We start from the raw sequence: 22,015 nt of genomic DNA, 5'->3' as shown, positions 1-22,015 counted from the left end.
GCATTTTCTTGTGCAGTGAATAAGTTTTTCTTCTCAATTTTGGCTATTTTGTATTGACACTCTGGTTAAACATCTTCTGTTGCTTGAGAATAGCTGGAGGGGTCTGGTCATCACTCTGCAAACAAAAAATTGTTCAAGTCAGTACAATATTTTTAACTACCTTGTTAGAATCAGGACTTCCATTCAGTGCTGAACTTGTGAACTTCAYGGCATTTCTTGGGTTTTAACTCTGTTTTAACACCTAAGGTGGAGGAGAAAGATCTCACTCAGGCTTCTTGGAGTACTTGCAGAATGACTGAGAAATTGCCACCCTCAGGATGGCAGGTGGCTGCAGGGCTCCTGTGGCACCATTTGTGAGTCCTCAGTGTTTCWTTGTTTGTGGGTCCTYAGCAGTTCATGTSCTTCAGCCCTGTGCTTCATCCAGCACAATCATTTGTTTCCAAATTTGCTTTATTGAAATATTTGCTATTTGTTTCTGGTCCCCAGTTGGAAGGGGCATATGATCAGTGACTTGTCAAAAACCCCAGATGAGGAGAAGCCAAGTGAAATGGAAACTACAAACAAMAATAGGCAGAGGCTGGAGAATCAGCACTGGCTGTTCATAATGAGTGAGAGCTCCTTACAGCCAGGTACTGGTGTGCCTTTTAGCCCCTGAAATCAAGAGGAAGAATGCATTTCCCTGACACAGGCCCAGTGAACAGACTGGGAAATTATGAATATCCCAATGGAGATACCTGAACCCAAATCTCTGCAGAATGCAACGTTAAAATTTCACAGCGACATCTGTCCTTTTGGTGACATTCCTTCCTTCACCTCAAAGATCTATTTCTCTGTTTCCTGGAGCTCTACCAGCCAGAGGAATGTATGATCTAAAGCAGCTGCAATGAATTGCCAAATCTATCTGTCATGAAGATAATTAACACCATATTTCCACCCAAACAAGATACAGATCACTGGGTGGTTTTTCTCCCGACACCAAAAGATGAAGCCCATATTATCACCCATCTTCTGCTCATCCCTCCTCCACAATTACTGTGCCAAATCTCTCAATATGCCAGGAARTGCTGGGGAGTATCTAAGATAGGACTGAAATGTTAAGAAAACACTTTGCATGCCCAGTTTCATCTGCAAGGCTGTCCGTGAGATATTGGGGTGCTGCACATCTGGATTCCCAGCTGGCTTTGGAGCTGGAGATGGCATTCCAGCTGTCTTTGTGCACAAACTCTTACCCAGCTACCCTGGAAAGGCCTTGCCTTGRTGAGTGCAAGGACCTCCTGCACTTTTTTTGTGAGTGTATCCCACTGCAATTGAATAAATCACWKAGTTGTAGAAMCATGCAATGGTTTGGRTTGAAAGGAACATCAAAGATCATCTCCTTCCACCCCCCTGCCATGGGCAGRGACRCCTTCCACTAGATCAGGTTCTTCAGAGTTCCATCCAGCCTGATTTTCCAGTTAACTGCTGTCTTTCCCTCTCACTTGAAACGAAGATTTCCTGGTTTATTCTGAATTTCTTGGTCCTAACCTGTGTAATATTGTCTTGTACCAACACAAGAACCATTTCAAGGCACCCAGACTTGTAAGTTATTAATTTCTCCATAATTCCATCTTTCTCTGCATTTACTGAGCCTATTTACCAGTTCTGTTTGTCTGTGGATACTCAAACTTTTGGGGTTCTAATCTTTATTTGYAGGAAATATTTGTTAGTCAGTCTCAAAGTGATAACTGGGAAAAAAAAATCTCAATTTTAATTCAGATTTCTCTTTCAATCCAACCTATTACAGCTTTAAGACGTAAATGCAAAACAGTGTATCTCTTGTTGAGTCCCTGTGTATTTAATGCCCACTCTCACACCACACAGTACCAGGGAACTGCCATTATTAAAAGCATTTTTCACTGGTCTCCAACCAGGAGAGTTCTTTCCCATAAYTGCACAATTCTCCATATTATTTTTTTCTGTAGTAATATATTAGAGATCCCTGGCTATCTCCATATGAAATTTTACAGCTCCTCTCCAGTAAAAACACTTTTGCCAGGCTTCAGCAGGAACAGATTTACTCTTATTCACACTTTCTTGCTCATTTTTGGGAGCTGCACTATCATTAGCTTTCCATGCTAGCTTTCCATGGACAAAGCTATTTTAAGCTTTCCTAAGAAGCAAAACACCCTTCTGCCCCACCAGATTTCTCTTACCCCTGTAATTTCCAGTTTCAAATTCAAGAACTTGCCTAGTTCTTCATCCAGAGTMCTTTTGTTTAGGAGTGAATGTTTAATTTGTCCCTTGAAGATCCTGCTTTCCCAGCAGGAATAGTGGCTGTGCCTTGTGAAGAGTTTGGAGTGTGTTGGAGCTGTCTGTGGTCAATTTTGGCAGAGTTGTGATGTTTGATATGCAGCTGGGGGAGGACAATGTGGCCATCCCGGTGCTCAGCAAGGGGCTGGCGCTGTCCCTGTGCTGCTCCAAAGCCACTCCTGGCCCTGCCAGTGCCATCAGCTCCTTCCTCATGCCATAATACCATCCTCAAATCCATACCAAGCCAGTATGGATTGCTCTGTTCCGCCTAATGAACCTGGAAATCCCCCATGATGAAACAGCAGAACAATACAGGACAATTGCCTGTCCCACGCCTTTCCCAGTGATGGGAAACTGGTCATGGGTTCACCTGACCCTGATAAAGGTGATGTGCTGTGGGAGGGAGACTCCTCCACCCAGGAACAACTCCACTGCCAGCACGCCCTGGGGAAATTCTTTCCTTTCCCAGCAGTGGGGCCTCACCTGTGGCTTGCACGGGTCTGGGCAGGGAGGGAGGCACGGGGGTGACTGATGCTGCTGTACCAGGTAAGAGCAGACAGCTCTCCTCTGCACCGAGCCAGGAAGAGGAAAACAATGAAAACCACTTCTATTTCATCTCCTGCTGCTGTCTTTCTCCCTCACATGTCGTGCTGCTCAGTCCCCAGGTAGCAGTTGCTATTATTTATAGCTGCCRGTAGCGTGCTGGGTGTTTCACAGGGGAAACACACCGAGTGCCTTCATCCAAAGAGCTCCCAGTGAAGTGCTGGGGGCCAGCGGGGCTGCTGCTCTCAGGGGTGATGCTCCTCCACTTGGCTGATGTGATTTGACAGCTGGAAGCCACGTTCTGATGACTTTCCTTCTTCCCCGCTCCCTTCGTTAAAGGTGCCAGGTTATCTTTGYGAAAGGAGAAAAGCTGCTTCCTGACCCCACACACAGAGCTGATAGAGCAATTTTTTCCCTTACCACCCTCTGCCAAATTGACTTAACCCTGCCCCGGAGAGGAGAAAGAACAATTTGATGCTCTGTGCCCATTCAGGAGGCAGCTTTTCCRCTAAGCCTGCGCAGAGAGGCAGTTCGGTGCCAGCTGTGGTGATAGATTTGTGGTTCCTCGCTGTTGCGGTTTCTTATGTAACGCTGTAACTAAAGCTGGCACTTGACAGAATCCGTAGCTCCTGTTCTGGCTCGGCTGCACATGATGCAATAATAAAGGTGGTGAGGGCGGGTTTGTATCTTTATGGGTTTGTGATCCCAACACGGGGCAGCCTGGGTGGAATTTTTCTAGGCTGGGTCTATCATTGAAGGGTGGGGTTGCTCTGAGTGTCCCCCCCAGCTGCCACTCCTAAATAAATCATTCCAGGGAAAAGGGGCTGTCCCATGTGGGGAGTGACATTTGGCTTTGGGATCAGCTCTGCTCCAACCAGGGACTCCCCAAGRACTGCTGCTACATTGGATTCCCATCTCCACAGTCTTGGACARCCCACAGAGGCTGCAGAGACGTCAGACCTGTGGACTACAACTTAGCCATGTGCAAATGTCTCTAAAAAAGTGAACATTCACAGCTGTCCTGTTATTATCCAAATAGATACTATTAGAAATTGATGTATTTAATCACTCCCAGCCAGGGTGGAATTTGAACTCATGACCTAGAAGTAGTAGCAGAGTTTTCAGCTGCAGGAGGGAAAAAAAAAATTAGAAGGTCAAACAGGACTTTTCCTGCTGGGCAAAATAATTTATTGCAGGTGAAACAGTACCAGATATGTGGTAAATTAGGCTGTGCATTATCTCATGGATAATAACTTCTCTSTGATGTTTGCCTTCTTGTGTGCATCTTTATTTTGGGCTCTAAATAAGATAAGAAGCACCAGAAATCTCCCAGGAATAACAAATGCATTTTCTTTGCTTGATTGAGGAAAGAAATATTGGACAGACATGTGTTATGCAACAATTTAAAAATAACTCTCTTGTAAAACTTGGAGTGAGCCTCAAATACCACAGAAGTAGCAGAAATGTGTTACCTACCTTTTTATCAGTCAGCCAATACAGCTTTTCTCAGCTACTTTTGCTGAACTATTGGCCTGATCATTTCCTGGGCATTTTATTTTTAATATATTTTCCTAGGAAATACATTCCAAGACTCTGTTAAATTTGAATCTATGCTCAAACAGGCRAGGATTTGGAAAGAACGCTGCAGTCTGACTGAAATACCTGTGCTGTCCTTTGTACTTTGTTGGATCCAGTGACAGAAAAGAGAGAAGTGTTTCAGGCCAGGTTGGATGGGGCTTTGAGGAACCTTGCCTGGTAGAAGGTACCTCTGCTCATGGCAAGGGGTTGGAATGAGATGAGTTTTGAGGTGCCTTCCAACCCAAACCATTCTGGAATTCTGTGATTTTAGATGTATCACTACTTGGCACAGAACCTGCTGATCCTGCTGCAGRTCCAAGGCACCCATCTCATGACTGCTTCGCCCAAACTTGTCTCAGTCTTTTTGGTCAGGATCTCCTTAAATGATTGGTGACATTGAGCATCTCCATGCTGATATCACAATTCCAGCATTTTCCTGGAGCTTTTTGTGATTGAAAGGGCAAGATGAGAAGAAAGCCCCTTCTCCTCATCAAACTGTACCTCAGAGAAGGTGCCTGGAATCTGATACCCCAAATTACCAGTCCCTGAAAAGCCGGTGCAGTAAACCAGATCATTTATTCACAGTGGTACAGGGTTTTTGTTTTTTGGTTTTTTTTTTTTTTTTTTTTAACTGTAAGACCAGTTGCAGATGTAATGACAATAGAGGAAATTAGCTCATGATGGGATTTTAGGAAGAGGCTAGTGGAAGTATGTTCAGTAATGTTCAGTTATTAAACCATTAGAGATCCCACTGGAGACCAGCCAGTAGGATTTCTCATAATCTGAAGCGGCTTAAGGCCAAACGCARAGCCCCTGAGGAGGGAAATGACAAAATGTTCCTCTGGAAGAGTCACCTCATCTCCTCACCCACCTCTGCATGCTCTGCTCTGGGTGTGCCAGCACATCCCTGTCTCTCAGCCCTCCCTCCTCCWGAGGAGCAGGAGTGCCACAGCCCCYGTGCCTGGACCCTCCAAARYGGGTCTTGGTGAGGTGGGATGGTAGATGTGAAACCAGAGCACACTGCAAACATCTGTGTTCACTTGGGGCCCAATCTGAGCCCTACTGAAAATGCACAAAATAATTTCCACTGGCTCCAGGAGCCTTCGCATCAGCCGCTGCGAGTGTTTGCTCCCACGGCTCTGTTCACCATTTTGGTGGGGTTACAGGGAAACAGAAAAGTACTGATCTCTGAAAGTAAGGTCTTGGCTCTGGCCTTTTGGAAAGAAATCCAAGAGGTCAAGTGTGGATTCAGAGAAGGTGAAAATTCTTCTGCTGACCTGATCACCCTAAACTGGAAAGAGCCTTGTGCCCAAACCCGACGGACAGGCACAGGGCTGAGGGCAGCGGGTGCAGCACTCCCAGCAGTTCATGTGCTTCAGCCCTGTGCTTCATCCAGCACAATCATTTGTTTCCAAATTTGATTTATTGAAATATTTGCCATTTGTTTCTGGTCCCCAGTTGGAAGGTGCATATGATCAGTGACTTGTCAAAAACCCCAGATGAGGAGAAGCCAAGTGAAATGGAAACTACAAACAAMAATAGGCAGAGGCTGGAGAATCAGCAGTGACTGTTCATAATGAGTGAGAGCTCCTTACAGCCAGGTACTGGTGTGCCTTTTAGCCCCTGAAATCAAGAGGAAGAGTGCATTTCCCTGACRCAGGCCCAGTGAACAGACTGGGGCATTATGCACTCCCAGCTCCCCAGTGATGATGCAGAAGGTGAAGGGGGGCTGTTGGCTCCCAGGCTGTGCAGGCAGGTTGCCCAGGGTGTGGTGGGCAGGGTGTGCAGTGGGCTCTCCTCCTGCTCCATGGTGTAACCAGGCGCTGACGGTGCCGCACGGAGACACCGCGTCAGAGCCGGGGCTGTGCAGGGTGTCAGGAGCCAGGCACGATGCAACAGGCAGGGCTTCGTCAGTGCCACTGATGGCCTTGAGAGCAGCACTCCTGCCCCAGCCTGCCTGCTGCCTGCATTGCTGTTTGCTCCCCGCCGGCCGGGACACCGGAGCGCTGTCCTCAGGTGGAGGATGCTGGCACCGATCCATGGAACCCAGGGAGAACTCTGCTTCTGCCAGCTGGAAAGAGGGCTTTCTGCATTTTGTGTCCCAGATCTTTCCTTCCTTCTCTTTCCTTCCTCCTCTTTCCTTCTTTCTCTTTCCTTTCTCCTCTTTCCTTTCTCCTCTTTCATTTCTCCTCTTTCCTTCCTCCTCTTTCCTTCCTCCTCTTTCCTTTCTCCTCTTTCCTTCCTCCTCTTTCCTTCCTCCTCTTTCCTTCCTCCTCTTTCCTTCCTCCTCTTTCCTTCCTCCTCTTTCCTTCCTCCTCTTTCCTTCCTTCTCTTTCCTTTCCAGCCTCCCCTCCTGCAGTGGCCACCTCTGAGTCTCATGTTGGGAAGTGTTCCGGTCTCACTCAGGGTCTGAGCATAGCAGTGAAGATGAAAACAGATTTTTTTTTCCTTACTTCCCTGCTTCTAATAGCAACCAGGTGCTCTGACACTTAACCTGTGTGCTGCCACGAAATTGCCTGCCTGCTGCAAACACCCATGTGAGGCCCAGGGCCTTGAGGATTTACTTTACCCCAGGATTTGTAACCTAATCTCAGTGAGATTGTCCATTTATATCAGCCACTTTAAAAATTCGTATTTTTGTTGTCGTTTAAACATGAGAAAACTGTCTCTCGATGCTGTTTTTTTTTTGTTGTTGTTGTTGTTGTTTGTTGTTTTTTTTTTTGTAAGAACTATCTTTAAGGCCTTGGCTGCAAACTTTGTTTTTTATTAAACTTGCTACTGTGTTTTAAATTGGTAGCAGGGCAAATACTTGGGGGATTATATCAAAGTCTGCTGGAGTTAATCAGCTGCATATATATCTATAGGTTTGTTACTTAGAAAACTTAACAGCTCTTGCATGAAAGAGGAAAAGAGGGTAATCTGTGTAAAAAGAAAAAAAAAAAAAAAAAATTCTAAACCAAATGTGTTTCAGGTCCTAAACAGGAGCTAAGTTTCAGAGCAGAGGTGCCACGGGCAGAGAGGTAATCCTGCCCCAGGGCATCTTGTGCAGGTGTGGAGCTGGTGTGAGCAGCAAATGCACGTTTGCACTTCAGAGGGACACCTGAGTTGCAGTGGTTTGAACCTGGAGTGTTTTGCTGAGTTACTGAAGATATACACCAATACAAGAGCAGAGCTGTGGACTAATTGTGTGGTTTGGATTTGTGGTGATTATGAGGGCTGGTGATGGCTTCGATTCCTAGAAATATTCCCAGGATGAAAGGATATTTTCCTTTTCTGATACATTGGATCTTTTAACCTCTGACTTCAATACCAAACCCATGGGTTGTTGCATAAGCTGGTAAGGTGGCTGTTCTAGTGTCAGTTCAAGTTTCTGACACAGCCAGAAGCAAAATTTGAGTTTGGGCTTTAGAGAACACAGCATCCTGCTGGTACAGAACATCCCCACCAAGTGCTCAGCTGAGATTATCTGTTCAGGTCATTGGCTGCCCCCCATTCTTCCTCAGAAACACCCAGGTCAGGTTTAAGTTGGATTTGGGAGCAGAAATCCACCATCCAGTCCCCAGTCTCCCATCCAACCCCTGAGTGTTCATTTAGTGCTCCAACTACCCTGTTTTGCTGTTCTTGTAAATGAATAAACCATAAAAAAAAATGCTGGAGGGCACGGAGCAAACCTGTGGCCCCTGCTGGCACCTGTCTCCTCATGGATAGAGAGAAAAGCCTCTCCAAGGCTGTTTCCTTGGTCGTCTTCTGAGTCAGCTCKGTATCCAAGAGAGGCAGGAGAGTTGTTTTGAGGTCTGTGCACCTGCCATGGTGCTGGGCTTATCCAAACAGGGAGAGCTCGGGCCACAGCTGAAAAAACAGCCCGGCACAAGAGCTCGGGATTTTTGACGTCCTTCTTGTGTTTACAGCATCCCGCCCCTCCTCTCTCCCGACTGCAGGGCTAGGCAGGAATTCTCTTCATTATCTTCTGCCGTGCTTCTCATGCCATTTTTATTAAAAAAAGGCAGAGAGAGGGGGAGCATGTGTGAGAGGGGAGAAGAGGAACAAAACAGAAGTATTTGTATGGTCAACAGCAACAAAGGGAAAAGGATGGAAGTTGGGAAGCAGAACTATTTGGGATGTCCTAAAGTGACCTCATCCCCTGGGGGATGTTTATCAGTCGCTTTTGGAGCACCTGAGGATAGGGAAACCTGTAAACACCATGATGTTCATGGATATTTGGGGTGATTCGGGACCTCTGGAGCTGGCACTGGTATTTTGGAGGCCACAAGCAGCATTTGGGGACAGACTGGACAGCTCCAGCCTGTGGCTTGACAGGACAAGGGATGGTGTAGACCTTCAGCTCTTCTGTTTGTGGYTGTAATTGAGCCCAGCCTGGCAGCTGATCTGAAGCATTGCAGCAGTGGAAGTTGTGGGGTTGCTGCTGTTTGCTGCCAGCAGATTTCCTGTTTTGCTCGGCACGGATTCCTCGCTGGAGAAGAAGAGCAGAGGTGACARTGTTAGAGGGAATCAGGGGTGTCACTGGCACACCAGGGCTGTGCAGTGATGGCAAGGAAATGTCATGTTTTGGCTGAAGAGTTTGGTGGCTGTTTAAGGTCAGAGACGGATGGGTCCTTCATGAGGACACTTCAGGTGTAGAATTTGCCTGTTTCACGTGACAGTGCCTGTGACAGCTGTAATTTAATTGGGGAWGCTTTAGACAGTGTCATCTTGTCCTTACATGACAGGAACACTGTCTCATTGCTGTCTGGCCATTTGCTTCTTCACAGGGCAGAATCCAGGCTCATCCTTTAGGGTATTTTCAATTTTGTTGGAAAGAAGTCTTTGCTATATAAAAACCCTCCTGCTGGTATTGTAGCAGAAAAAAACATATATGCCATGGTAGTAGGAAGAGAGGCATAGGATGTTTGCTTTCCCTCATGCTTTCCCTGCATCTCTCGGGTGTGCTGTGCCCTCAGATGCTGAAATCCCACAGTGTGCATAGAGCAGATGTGGTTGGGCAGTGTCAGCTTGCAGGTCTGCTGGAACCCAAGGACATGAGTGTTTCTTCTGTGAATTCAATGATCCTTTAAACCCACCTTGGTCTGAGTGAAAAACAACTTCCCACAGGTATAATTTTCCCCCGTTAAGTTTTCCAGGAACACCCAAAGTGGGAGCTGAGGTCCCTCACCTGGAGGGGAGAGAGCAAGATTAACCCAACTGCCCAGCCTCCCCAGTGAAAACAGGAGAAGAATTAGGGGGTTCTCTGTTCCTGACCCTGGATCTGTGACTTGCCACAGCAGACAGGAAAGTTGCCCTCRTGGTACTTCACACGGCACATCCTAATTCCCCCTCTAAGACAGGGCTTGAGTCATTGCTTTTTGATAAGGCTGTCTCCCCACAGGCGGAAGCTGCAGCGATCAATGAGGCTTACTCAGTTCTCAAAAAGGTCATTAAAAGACCRTAGATATAAATTTAAAGAGTGTTTGTTCACATCCTTGATGTTAAAGATGTTCTTCTCTCACACTTCCTTAAGTAGCATGGCACGGAGCCGCCGTGTGCCAGGTCCTGCCTGGCAGCGGGGTGCAAAGTGCCCCTTGTCATTGTCCCTGTGCCACCRGCTCCTAGGCAAGGTGGAAGAGGAAAGAAATGGTCAAAAATTACCCTTTATCACCACCTGGAGCAGAGCTTGTCTTGCTCACATCTCCAGAAACAGTCTGTAAAATCAACCTTGGTATCCTATAACTATTGAGAGAGGGAATAAAACCCTTCCCCWCCCTGTTGCATTCCTTCCTCCCTCCCTCACTATGGGACTGGATTACTGCCTGAAGTATTGCACATATCATCCCTTCAGCAGCTATATTTTTTCCAAAATGTGGGCACTGTGAAGGAATGTTAGCTGCTGCCAGCATGATACATTTAACAGTTCAGGAGCATAGAAGTATCTCGTGTTCCAGTTGTTGAAACGTGAAATGCCACATCCAGGCTCAGTCAGCTTTTTGTTGCTCATTATGTCAGGCCAGGGTGAGTTGAAAGCATGATGCCTCCAGTWTTGAGTTCCTATGGTGGTTTTTGGGGCTCCAGTCCAGCCACATCTCCAGCTCTGCYTTTGTGATGCTGGAGGGCACTTCCAGAGCACACATCCCGATTCTGAGCCCCTTGGGCACACCTGGTTTGTTGGTGCTGTCCTGGATGTGACACTCTGGTGCTCCTCTGCTGTCCCACAGTGCAGGGAAGACTGTGAAGCTTCAGAYTGCTYTTGCCTGGGATGCCCAAAAGGGGAKTTGGGATGAGGATGGGGAGGATTGGCCCCTCTGGAGACCTGGTCCCAGGCCTGATGCTCCTCTACAGGGACCACGTGTCTCCAGGAATTTGTCTTCCCTTTCTTTGTGTTTTAACCTAAGCCAAGGATATTGGGGTATCACAAGCATAGACAACTTAACAACTCTCATTTTCTACCCAAATTGCTGCGGAGTGAGGGGAACCAGGCTGTGCAAATACCTAAATGTACATGTAAGAACGCAGATATTTTGTTCACCTTTTTTGGAGAAGAAATGGCTTTTTTTTTTTTTTTTTTTTTTTTTTTTTTAGTGTCACTAAATTGTAAGGATCATTTGCCTATCACAAGATATCATTTCTCCAAGGGCTTTCCATTTTTGAGCAGGTTGCAGTTGGATATCTCCCCTCCCCAGTGTGGGCCAGGTGACAGGGTTAGAGCACAGCCCACAAAGCCAGCAGCCAATGTTCTCCAAGTCCACAGAGCCCTCTCCYCATACAAAGTCTTCCATTCCCAATCCACACAATTAAAGAAACCAGAGTTCTCCCCACTTAATCACTTTCATTTCCAATTTTCTGTCTTACTCACCCACGTACACATTCATCTCCAGCCACCTCATAATTCATAACCACCACATTCTCTCTTGGGCAGGATTTAGTTCTCTAGGTTTTCTTCCATTGTGTTCTGCCAACTTCCAAAAAACGTGAGCTTTTCCTGTCACCCCTTTGTTTACAAGTGCACACAAACTCTTCCCTCCAGTGAAACCCCTGTGCAAGRCACACTCACTGCTCTTAGCCTGCCCCATCATCTGTGGGTATTGGTGGAAATCACACCAAAAATCAGGATCTGAAAATTCCTGYTTTGCGCTCAGGACCGCAATCTCAGTGCATCAGAAAGCAGCGTGGCTTTATTTATTTTGTAGCCGCCCCAACTGTTCATTTGTTAACATTTTCCAAAAATTGAATCTTTTTTTTTTGTGGTTAGCAGATCCCCAGTGACAAAATCCACATTTCTACAAGTGTACTTGTTAATCTTAAATATTTTACAAATGGTTTTGAGATGGTTTTGAGACAGAACTTGAGAAATAACTGCTCTCCAATAATCAAAGCCTGGCTCTGCTTCAATTTCATCAGTATATATGAGAAAACTCCCATCTTAGTAAGTAGTTTTATCTGGGAGTGAAATCTAGAGAAAAACCCTCATTATTTTACTACAGTGTGTGTTTGGCCACTTTAGTTACTTCCTATAATTCGTTTTTTGTTTTGTTTTGTTTTGTTTTGTTTTTCCCAGAAAAACTTCTGCTTTAAACAAGTCCCAAAGGCCTGAAGTCTGAAAATTTTCACTTGGATTGAATAAACACTCTTACCAATATCTGGGTAGACCTCTCCGCAGCCTGTAGGTGAATTAAGATGCTGTTTGTGCTACATGAACTCTCAAATTTACCTCATAGGAGCCACGGACTGTTGCTGACAGGAATCAGGTGCAGAAGGAATGAGAAAGCCAGTTCTGTTTTCATTCCACTGAGTTTCCCTCCCATTCCTCTGCCATGTGCAGTAACAAAGAGTCAGATCCCAGTGCTGTTGGCAATTCATTCAGTGCCAGTTATTTTGCAGGCACGGTACCCATGAGAAACAGCTTTGCTGTAAAATATAATGTGGGATATTGAGGTTTAAGTCATGCTTGTTAATTTAATGAATGCTGTAAGRAGATACTTATTTCGCCAACCTGAAGATTTCAGTGACTCATTGATATCCACTCGAGTGGCTTTGCTGCTCTGCGTAGTAGATTYATCTCCTCGTAGTACACACTTCATTAGTAGATGCTTTTTGACCAAGTTCCTGTGACAAAAAGCCATGTATATTGCAGTCAGTAATTGGGGCAATGTGAGCACAGTGAGTGGAGCCTGGCGGGGTTAGGGAAGAGCTGGGCTGCCTTTCCTGCTCTGCAATTAACCTGATTGATGACTTTGAGCAAATCATTGTGCCTTGGCCACTCCATGGCTTTACAAATCGGCACAAGGAGAACAAGGSGAATGAGTTTCTTTGTGGAAGGTTTTGGGTTTTGATGATGTAAAAGGCAACATGAAGGAGCTAAACATTTTTATTAGGCTTTTTTATTTCCATATTGCATATGAAAAATATTATTCCTCATTTACACATGCACAGGATTTAGGTAATTATGGCTTTGCATAAATATGTAACAGTTTGCTAATTCTTTCTGTGAATATTTCGGTGTTAATACCCTGATCCTGTGCTGTGGTGTGGATCCTATTTTTTACTCTGGAAGAAACCACCTTTTTAACTCTACTGTTTTAATGCCCACATGTGAAGTGAATAACTTATTTGTCCATCACTGAAACATCCTCAGTCCCATTCTGTCTTAAACTAATCACCAAAYTCTCACTGGCTCCAGGTGCAGTTGGATTGAGCTCAGAGCTGCTCAGGAAATAATGAGTACTTACAATAATAATAATGAATAACAGGGTATTTTCAATTCCTTGAATGAACTGTGGCACAAATTTATTGGTAACACTGTCCCTGATGTGGAGCAGAAGTGTCCAAGGCTGAACACAGCAAGGCACGGGGCTGATTCCTCAGGTGTTGAAGAACTGTTGACTGTTGGTGATGCTCTHAGTGTTTCCCACTGCTCATGGTGAGGATTGGCACTGCCACGGTGTCAGTGCAATGCCATCTCTGTCCTGGGTGTAGATGTAAGCAGCAACTCACCAAACTGCATGATTTGCACCAGGAAATGGTTTTGCTGTCAGATGGTCGAGAGCTGCACCTATTTCRGAGCCGTGCATAAATCAAGCACAGGCAAAAGTAGCCCTGATTGTGCTTACGAGAAAAAGACACTCAACCAAAAATTAATCCCATCAAAATAAAGTAGGAACACTGGGAGGAGCTGACTGAGCKAAACCGTGCTTTTTTGGCAGCCAACCCCCTCTTCAGCACCTCCTTCTGTGCCCTTTGCTGCTGCCGCCTTTGTTGTGGGAATCACTGACTCTTTCCTTTTGTCCGGCAGGGAGCTGAGCGACAGGACCCCGTACAGATACCAGGTGGTCATTGTGTCCGGGATGGAGGAGAGCGAGCCTTCCCCCGCCCTCCTTTACATCTCTGGGAGTGGATACTGTGGAGACGGGATTATCCAAATGTAAGTCTGCAGCGAGCAAACAGATAAATCCGGCCACATCTCCTCAGCCAGAACGTGAGACCAGGAAGGAAYTGATGACCTCTGATGTCTCCTTAGGTTAGGCTGGCTCTCATCTGTAGATAATGACTCACGTGCCTGATGATTACCGGGATGATGACATTTAATTGTAATGTAGGCTGTGCTCTCCTGGCACCAGGAGATACAGACAGAGATACAGATAATGGAGTCCAGACAGCAGGATCGATAGGCAGGGATGCTCGGTGCTGTTGATGCTGTTTTTCCCTGTATCCATATCTTTATCCATGTATATGACATTTCCTACACGGGTGCTGGAAGAATTTGCACAGCCTTTGGTGCTGATGTGGTGTCCCACATGTGGGGCAGCTGAAAAAAAACCCTGACACGTGCTGGGGCCAGGCTCCGGGTGCAGCCCCTTGTTGGACTGACCACCAGAGCTGGAGTGCATTTGAAGGAGACAGATTTGGCTTCTGAGGAATTCCATGTGGGTGGAATTCCATATTGTCAATCAGCTCCCCTCTCTCAACCAATCCCCAGGCCACTGGAAATGTAAAACAATCCTTCACAACTCTGTTAGGGTTTATTCTTTTACTATGTTGGCCCTTAAGGCTGCTGCTTCAAAGCTTCCTGGCATTAGGTAATTTAATTATTTAAACTGTGGAAGTAACAACAAGCAAAGTGCTTAATCCAGCCAATATTATTTGCTTGAAATAATGCTGATCAGCAATCACACAGCACAACTCTGTCAGACAATATACCTGACAGCAAATATTTGCAGGAAGAGGCCCAACAGGCAAGGAAATAAAAGAAAACAATCAAACAACATATGAATCCAGGGCAGTCCTGGAAAGGGAGGTGGAGAAAGACAGATTAATTTTGCTTTACATAACTTTTCTGCTACTGTTATGTTTGCACATTCCTCAAACATCACTTGTGGCTTTGCAGCAAGTGTCAAACAATAGCTGAGCTGACTCAGGAGCAAGCAGGAACCAGACTGTGTCACAGCCTGGCTGGTTGTGGCCCCACTTGCAGCTGTGGCAGCCCCTTTCTCATCTGGTTCCCACTCTTCTCCCCACACGCTGCCGCAGCCGTGYGGGCTGGCACRAAGCAGGTTCCATCCCCAGCACCTYCTGCTTCCTCCGAGCGTTGTCACCTGGAATAGCCCAGCTCCAGGCTTCATGCCTTCTTATYCCCATGCTGGGGTCACAGTCTGGCCCTTCCAGATTTAATACAAAGGGTTTCAGAGATTCCTGTTCTCTTTTTCCCCACCTGCTGAGCTGCAGCCACACCAGCTATGAAGGAAGTTGCTCATATCCTCATCAGAGAACAGCAAGTGGTATCCACATGTGCAGGAGGGAACTGGCCAGCCGAGCCTGCGAACCAGGAATGATGAAAGTCCTCCCTTAAGGAGGAAGGGAGAGGCATTTTAGGGGTTGTGCTGGATTTCAGGACTTTGGGGTTCCTCAGAGGGGCTGCAGAGACCATGGGGTTGATGCCACTTTGCCAGCTGACTGCTTTTTGCATGTGTGTGCCCTGCCTGCAGAGAGCTGGGGGAGGAATGTGACGAYATGAACAAGATCAACGGCGATGGCTGCTCCCTCTTCTGCCTGCAGGAGCTGTCCTTTAATTGCATCGGTAAGTCCKGCTCGGAGCCCTCCGACCCACGGTGGGCAGCAGCTCTGTGCAGAGTCCGAGGGGAAAATCAGCATCATTTCCAGCTGAAGAGTTGTCATGGAAGAGAGAAAAAAGGTGGAATTTGTAGGTTTGAAAGGCGAACATATCTTCCCAGCTTCTGGTCATTTTGATGGGAAATTGGTTCTGCTGGCTTTGAAACAGTCCAGGACTTAGGGCTAAGTCAGCCATTGTGGGACTGATCCAAAGCCCATTGAAGTCAGTGGGTGGTTTTCCAGTGGCTTCAATAGGCTTTAGATCTGACTACGTGAGAAGACATGAACTGATTTTTTTTCTGGTAAACAGGAGGAGGAGTGAAAGGGGAAGGGACTGAGACCAGAAGCAAGTCCAGCTGAGGTCACACCTCCTTTGAGTTGCAAATCAATATCTGAGGATCAAAGGTCTGGCTAATCCCCTTTTTCAGAGGTGAAAACTACTTAATCAGATTTCATTTGCAAGCCTGGTTTGCTCTGATTAGCAAAACCTGTAAGCACAATGGCCGGAAGATGCTCGAACTATCGGGGCTGCAGTTTCGAGCTTTACATATTTATTAAACTCTCTAGGAATGCTGGGGACAGAGAAGGGAAATGGAGGCCAATTTGCACCGCACCTTCTGTGGGGTAGATCCACGTTGTGGGGCTGGTTTTTCCACCCAGGGCTCTGTGAGGTCTGGGAAAGCATGACACATGCAGAGCTTCAAGAACCAAAGTTAATGTTTATAAAGAGTCGGTGTTTTTTTTTTTTAAGATATTTTATGAGGTTTCTTGTCTGGACTGACCAAGMAAACACTGTCCCATTTAATGATCCCATGCCTTCAGCTCTTCAATCCTAAGCGGATAATATAATGTTGGCAAGTATGAAATTTGCTCTTTTTGGCAATTTGATGATAATCTCTTGCACTTGGGGCAAATAGAATGGACCTCACAGGCACCATGTTTCCCTTGGGTGGTAAACTGGGAGCTGCTTGGCTCATCAGAACAGCTACATTTTTCCTTCAGCATCCTACACTGTGAGACTTGAGGCCTGATTTGGTGATGAACTTATTTACAAATGCAAATAACTCTATTGAAATTGGGAATATTTATTGTCGAGGCTGTTTGTGATTTTTGGTGGTCTTGAAGTTACATTTGTGCTTCAAGTAACTTGCTGCTTTAGAGCCTCAAGCACTGAAAGATTTYAGTCATAATATTTTGAAAGTGGGATAAACAGGCAAATGTTTTGGGTTCTCCAGATGTCAGGCGTGGTGTGAGGCTGGTTCCAGAAAGRTTTTGGGCTGGTGCTGGGTAGTTTTATCTGTATCACCATGCTCAAAAGGGTGAATTCCTTGAATTCTTTCCTGAATTCCTTGGTCCAGGTCTGTGCTTTGACCATATCCCAGTGTTACATTAGGACATGACACAGGTTTTCCCCTGTGTCCATTGGTTCTGGAAACCAAGTGGTGTTAACTGGGTGGGAGCTGCAAATCAGTCCAAGAACAGGAGTAAGAGTGGGGTGTCCCAARCATTGGGATGTCCTTCAGGAGTGTGAAGGAATCTGCTTTATACCTTTGTACATGAAATCATGGAATTGGCTAAGTTGGGAAAACCTCTAAGATCATCAAGTCCAATTGTATCATCCATCCACCATCATCCAACCGTCCATCCCTCATCAGCAAACATCTTCAACCCAGGAGCAGCAACAGGGCTGCCTGAGAGTGTGGGACAAAGCAGTCTGACTAGAAAATGAAGCAACTAAAACATACAGATTTTTCTACTCCATGACAGAGGAAGTGGGTTTTCGGATTTGCTTGTGTTGGAAAGGAGAGGGGAATTCCAGGGGCAAAATGTTGTTTGTTTGTCACGGGCTTTGGAAGGTTGTGGTTTTCACAGATCCTGGATTACAAAACAAACGATATCAAATTGCCTGTGAAATATTGAACATAGGGGCTCAGATGAATCAAATTAGCTGAACCAAGGGGAAGGTGCAGGAGCAGAGACCTTACAAATGTTTAGTTTTGTGAATTTATGTTTGTGTTGGTGTGACTGCTGTGGCAGTGGTGGGTGCGTGTGCAGGGTCTGTGTTTTCAGGCTGCTCTTTTCAGGCAAACGCTGCCCTCAGGTTTCTAGGACAGGTTCAGGGGAGGCAATGCCTGTGAAACTCATCCTGTAGGCTCTCATGATAGCTGGACCACCGTGAGTTAYGACCCCAAGAGCTAAGGAGATGCTGCCAGTTTGTCTTTCAGACAAATGAACAGTGCTGATTTATATTCTGCGTAGCATATTAAGCATTAAAATCCCACCAGAAAACATAAAGATGTTGGGGAAGTGAGTGGCTGTACATATTACACAATAAATAATAATAAAAAGGAGCAGAAATTCAGCATTCTCCACAATCTAATAATATCAAACCTAATCCTCTGCCTTAACTGAACAAAAGTCTTCTTTGATATTGGTGGGGTGTTTTCCTGGAAAATAGAACATTCTTGGGTCCGTGTTTGAGGAGCACGGAAAAATAAATGTAATTTATTTTCATGTTTGCAAGGCTAACACATGTTATAATCCTGTAGAACAACGAGTAATTATTCCGGAGAGTGTTATTTTTCCAGCGATGTTCTTGTTGTATTATGTAGCTCTTTGGAGCCCCGGGAATCACGCCCCTTCACCAAAGAATTCAGCGAGCCTCAAACACATGTTCAGAGGCTTTGCTGAATCGGGGGCCTCAGGGTTTGATCTTKCAAATGCTTTCTTCCAGGCATGTTTCTGAACTACCACAAGGCATTCTTTAGACTTCAGCAAATCTAACCACAACAGTGAATGCAATGCTTGTCACAAATTGTCTGCAGGATTGGGTCCCACGTGGCTGGGAAGAACCGCTAAACATTTTGTTTGCTAAAGACGGGGCTGAAGAGGCGTCGTGGAGGGGTTTCAGGGGAGGAGGGATGATAGCAAAGCACAAGTGAGCCCCCACCTCCTAAAGCAGAGACCACGCGAGTCACCTCGCTTGGTAGGGGAGAAATACAACAGAGCCCGCAAGCAGCACCAGGCTTTAGATTCAGAGCCATGAATCACGGAATAATTTAGGTTCAGAGGAGTCTCTGGAGGTCTCTGGTCCAAGGAGGGCCAACTTCAAAGTTAGATCCAGCTTCAAAGTTGGAGCATGTTGCTCAGGGTCATGTTCAGCTGCRTTCTGGATATTTCCAGGGATGGAGGCAGCCTGTTTGCAGGTGTCCTTCTGCCTCTCTTGCTCCCTTTGCTTTTTAGGATCATGGGGTTTATAGGCTTTTTTAATTGGTCCAACTTTCCTTTGACTAAATGGCACAAGGTTCTCAAGACATTTTGTGCTAGTGCCTGTAATAAAATTAAACTTCTTTTTTATTTTTTGCCTTGCTTTTGTTTTTCCTCCTTCTTTCCTCTCTAATCAGATAACAGTGGATCAATCTGCTCTGCCAGGGAGGAGGGGTTCGGGGGAAGGAAGGAGGGAGGCAGGGAAGAAAACTGTGTGGTCTCACTGTCAGGCTGTCCTGGCCTTTTCCGAGCACAAAGACGAGTAACAGAAAACAGAGAAGATTAATAGCATTTTCTTCCTGCAACATGCTGAAGAGCGACAGTGAGATTAATTAATTAATTAATGGAAGCATCTGGCAGTGCTCCGTTCTTTAAGTTCTGCAGCACTCTCGCCSTTCGCCATCCCTAAATTTATCATCTCTACCTTTTCTCCCCCACCGTGCTTCGTATAGCAGGATTTTGCATTTTTTTTGTCTTTTCCTCACAGAGTTTGGTCCCACGGGGAAAGTTTCACTTTGCCTTTTGATTTGTGGGAGACAGGAGATCCAAAGCCATGCCTGTGTGACTGATGCTCCCCTCTCCCACCTCTGGGCTGCTTTCCTTTCACCTTGCTCCTGATTGCTCCCGGGATAACTGATTTTTTGTGGTTACCGCCGGATCCCAGCCAAGTTCAACCCGCCGTGTCCTGTGTGAAACAGACCCCATTTGGAAGAGTTATGATTCGCAGTGGTGGGAACCTGGGGCTTAGCACTTGATCCATTCCCCAGYGGAGTGGTGAGAAATGGGTGTCTGAGGCACAGCTGAGCACCTTGTCCTTGGCGTGCACTCTCCCACACGCCAGCGCTGCACGCCCAGATATATGTGGGACATTGAGAAAGAGAGCCCGGCTTTCATTTGCATTCCTTTTGTGGAGTGGGATGTGCATTATGCATTGATTTAGCTCACCAGTGCTGAAGAAAGAGAGGGATATAATAAAAAAGATGCAGAGATCAATAAAAAGGGAGGGAGGGAGGGGGAGAGAAAGTAATATGAAAAGAGATGAGTAAAGACTGATAGACACATTGAAACACAGCTGAGAAGTAGCTCCAGAACTTCTATCTCCCCTTAAGTTTGCCAGGTAATTTATAGGGTTTTCAGTCACATCTTATTGGTGTTATTATTGCTGCACTTTATCTCCCTTGCTTACAAGGGACTCTTGGCAAAGCCTTTTAAGAGCAAAACAGGGCAGCTCTTATGCTGACTTCCACATGTGAGTGGTCACCCTGAAGAACRGGAATGTTTCAGGTTAGACACACGTTTCAGTGGTGTGTTAGATCGGGGCCTCGGGGAGGTAAAATACAAAGCAAAGGCACAGAGCAGAAGCAAAAAAGAAAATAAATACATTTAGCTCTTGAATTTACCACTGATTTCTGGCATGCTTGAAACATGAGTCACCAGTGATTGTTCGGGGAAAAGTATGATTTTAATTTGACAATGATCCTTAAACACCTTTTCTTTTGCTCCTGCTTGGCCCCAAACGTTTTTTTCTGCTACCTTACAAATCTGGATCTGTCCTCCTCCTGCTCAGAGGCCTCTCCCTCCAGCTGTGAGCCTTACCTTTGTGGGAGCTCTATCCTTTACCTCTCCCATTATCCATAAATTAAGCATAGCACTTTCCCCTAATCTTATTGTTTGGCGGGCTGCATTGCATTCAGGGAAATGATTAATATTCATGAGCTTGCTATCTCTGTTTGGTGCATAATCCTCTGGGGAAATTGCAGTGTTAAATGAGTGACACAAACCTAATTTTATATGTCTTTTCTTTCCTTTCTTTCTTTTTCCTTTTTTTCCCTTTCTGACAGAGAAGTAATGTGCTTAAAATAAATTGATGGATGACCATCCATATTCATTGTGGGCATGCTTTGAGAGCGCTCCCATCCTCTCCCCCCTCCCTTCCTCATGCTACTGCACAGGAACACAGCTTTGGCTGCCCAAACCGTGGCCCCACGCAGCAGCTRATGGTGATTTTGCCTTCTTTCACCAGCATTAAATAGGCCTTGGCTGACCCTGCCGAGGGCTTTCAGTAGAACAACAGCATGGGAGAAACGGAGCCACCTTGCAAGAGAAACTCAGCATCTCCCAGGGCATCAATAAGGTGAAAGCATTGAGCAAGGAGCTTGGGAAAGAGTGCTGCTGTTGTCAAAGCAGCTGAGGCTCTATAGCAGAATTTCATGGCAAATAGTCATGAATTTACTGGCCGGGGTTATTCAGATGATATTTGTGTGACTCCTTCAGCTTAAGGCAAATACTTTGAAGCTGACTGTTTCCTGCAGCTCGCGGGAGTGTGGCTGCATGTTCTGAAATGTCTGAGCACTCATTTGGCAAGTCAGTAATCACAGCACCCTCGTAAAGTCTCCTAAAGTGATTTTCAGACTGTCATCATTAATAGTGCAATCCTAGGAGGGCCAGCTGAGCCACAGAGCAGCGAGAGCAGACATCTCGGGCAGCAAAATACAAAGGACAGATGCTTTTTTGTGGGGGAGAATGTGGGCTGGAGTGGTATTTGCCTGCATTTTTCCCTAGGCCAGTGACTCCAGCCCAGCTCAATCCAGCTTTAGTTTTTAGGACACAGCTACAGTTAGAGTCCAGCAGGAGAATTACTCCTCTGCTTGTTGCACTCCTCACACATTACTCTCCATGGATCTGAGAGGCTTCCACATCTGATCACAYTCCCCTCCTTAGAGCATCCTCTGTGACTCAACAGCAGCTGTGTTCAGAGGATGATGCTGAGCACAAAACCTTCCTGTGCACTAACACCCAACCACATGAACAAAAACGCACTTTGTTTTCCTGGGGGAATGGTACCTCTGGGTTTTTGCTTTTGGGCACCTTCTCTGGAACAAGTCTGCCAGGAGTCATGAAGGGCTGTGCTGGCCACCCTTCTCATGGTCATAATGATGACAGAAACCTCAAGACTTTCAGTAGAACAGTGTCCAAGTTAAGCTGATAAATCTGTGTAATATCAAAATCTATCTGGCATTGCTTTATCCAGCCATCCAGGGAGGGAAACAGATGAGGTGGGAAGTGAACATGTGTCATAGTGCTCTTACAACATGCCTGGCTGCTGGGGTTGGAGCTGTCTGTGTTGGGTCCTCGTGGCCATTCCTGGTTGCTGGGGTTGGAGATGGCTGTGTTGGGTCCTGGTGGCCATTCCTGGCTGCTGGGGTTGGAGATGGCTGTGTTGGGTCCTGGTGGCCATTCCTGG

At 46.1% G+C, this 22,015-nt stretch overlaps 1 protein-coding gene across 1 annotated transcript in view; it reads left to right on the top strand.

Moving 5' to 3' along the window:
- The window catches only part of PAPPA (pappalysin 1), a 175,911-nt gene that overhangs the window by 77,025 nt on the left and 76,871 nt on the right, over positions 1-22,015 (top strand). Inside the window, exons 8-9 of the mRNA XM_057380337.1 lie at positions 13,691-13,819; positions 15,381-15,472. Of these exons, the coding sequence (XP_057236320.1) occupies positions 13,691-13,819; positions 15,381-15,472 (221 nt within the window). The remainder of the gene's footprint in view (positions 1-13,690; positions 13,820-15,380; positions 15,473-22,015) is intronic.

This window comes from Malurus melanocephalus, unplaced genomic scaffold (genome assembly GCF_030028575.1).
Source record: "Malurus melanocephalus ecotype Western Australia unplaced genomic scaffold, MMel_1.1 scaffold_447, whole genome shotgun sequence".
Taxonomy (NCBI): Eukaryota; Metazoa; Chordata; class Aves; order Passeriformes; family Maluridae; genus Malurus; species Malurus melanocephalus.
The sequence above is the reverse complement of the archived record's forward strand: the minus strand, read 5'-3'. Positions and strand labels throughout refer to the sequence as shown.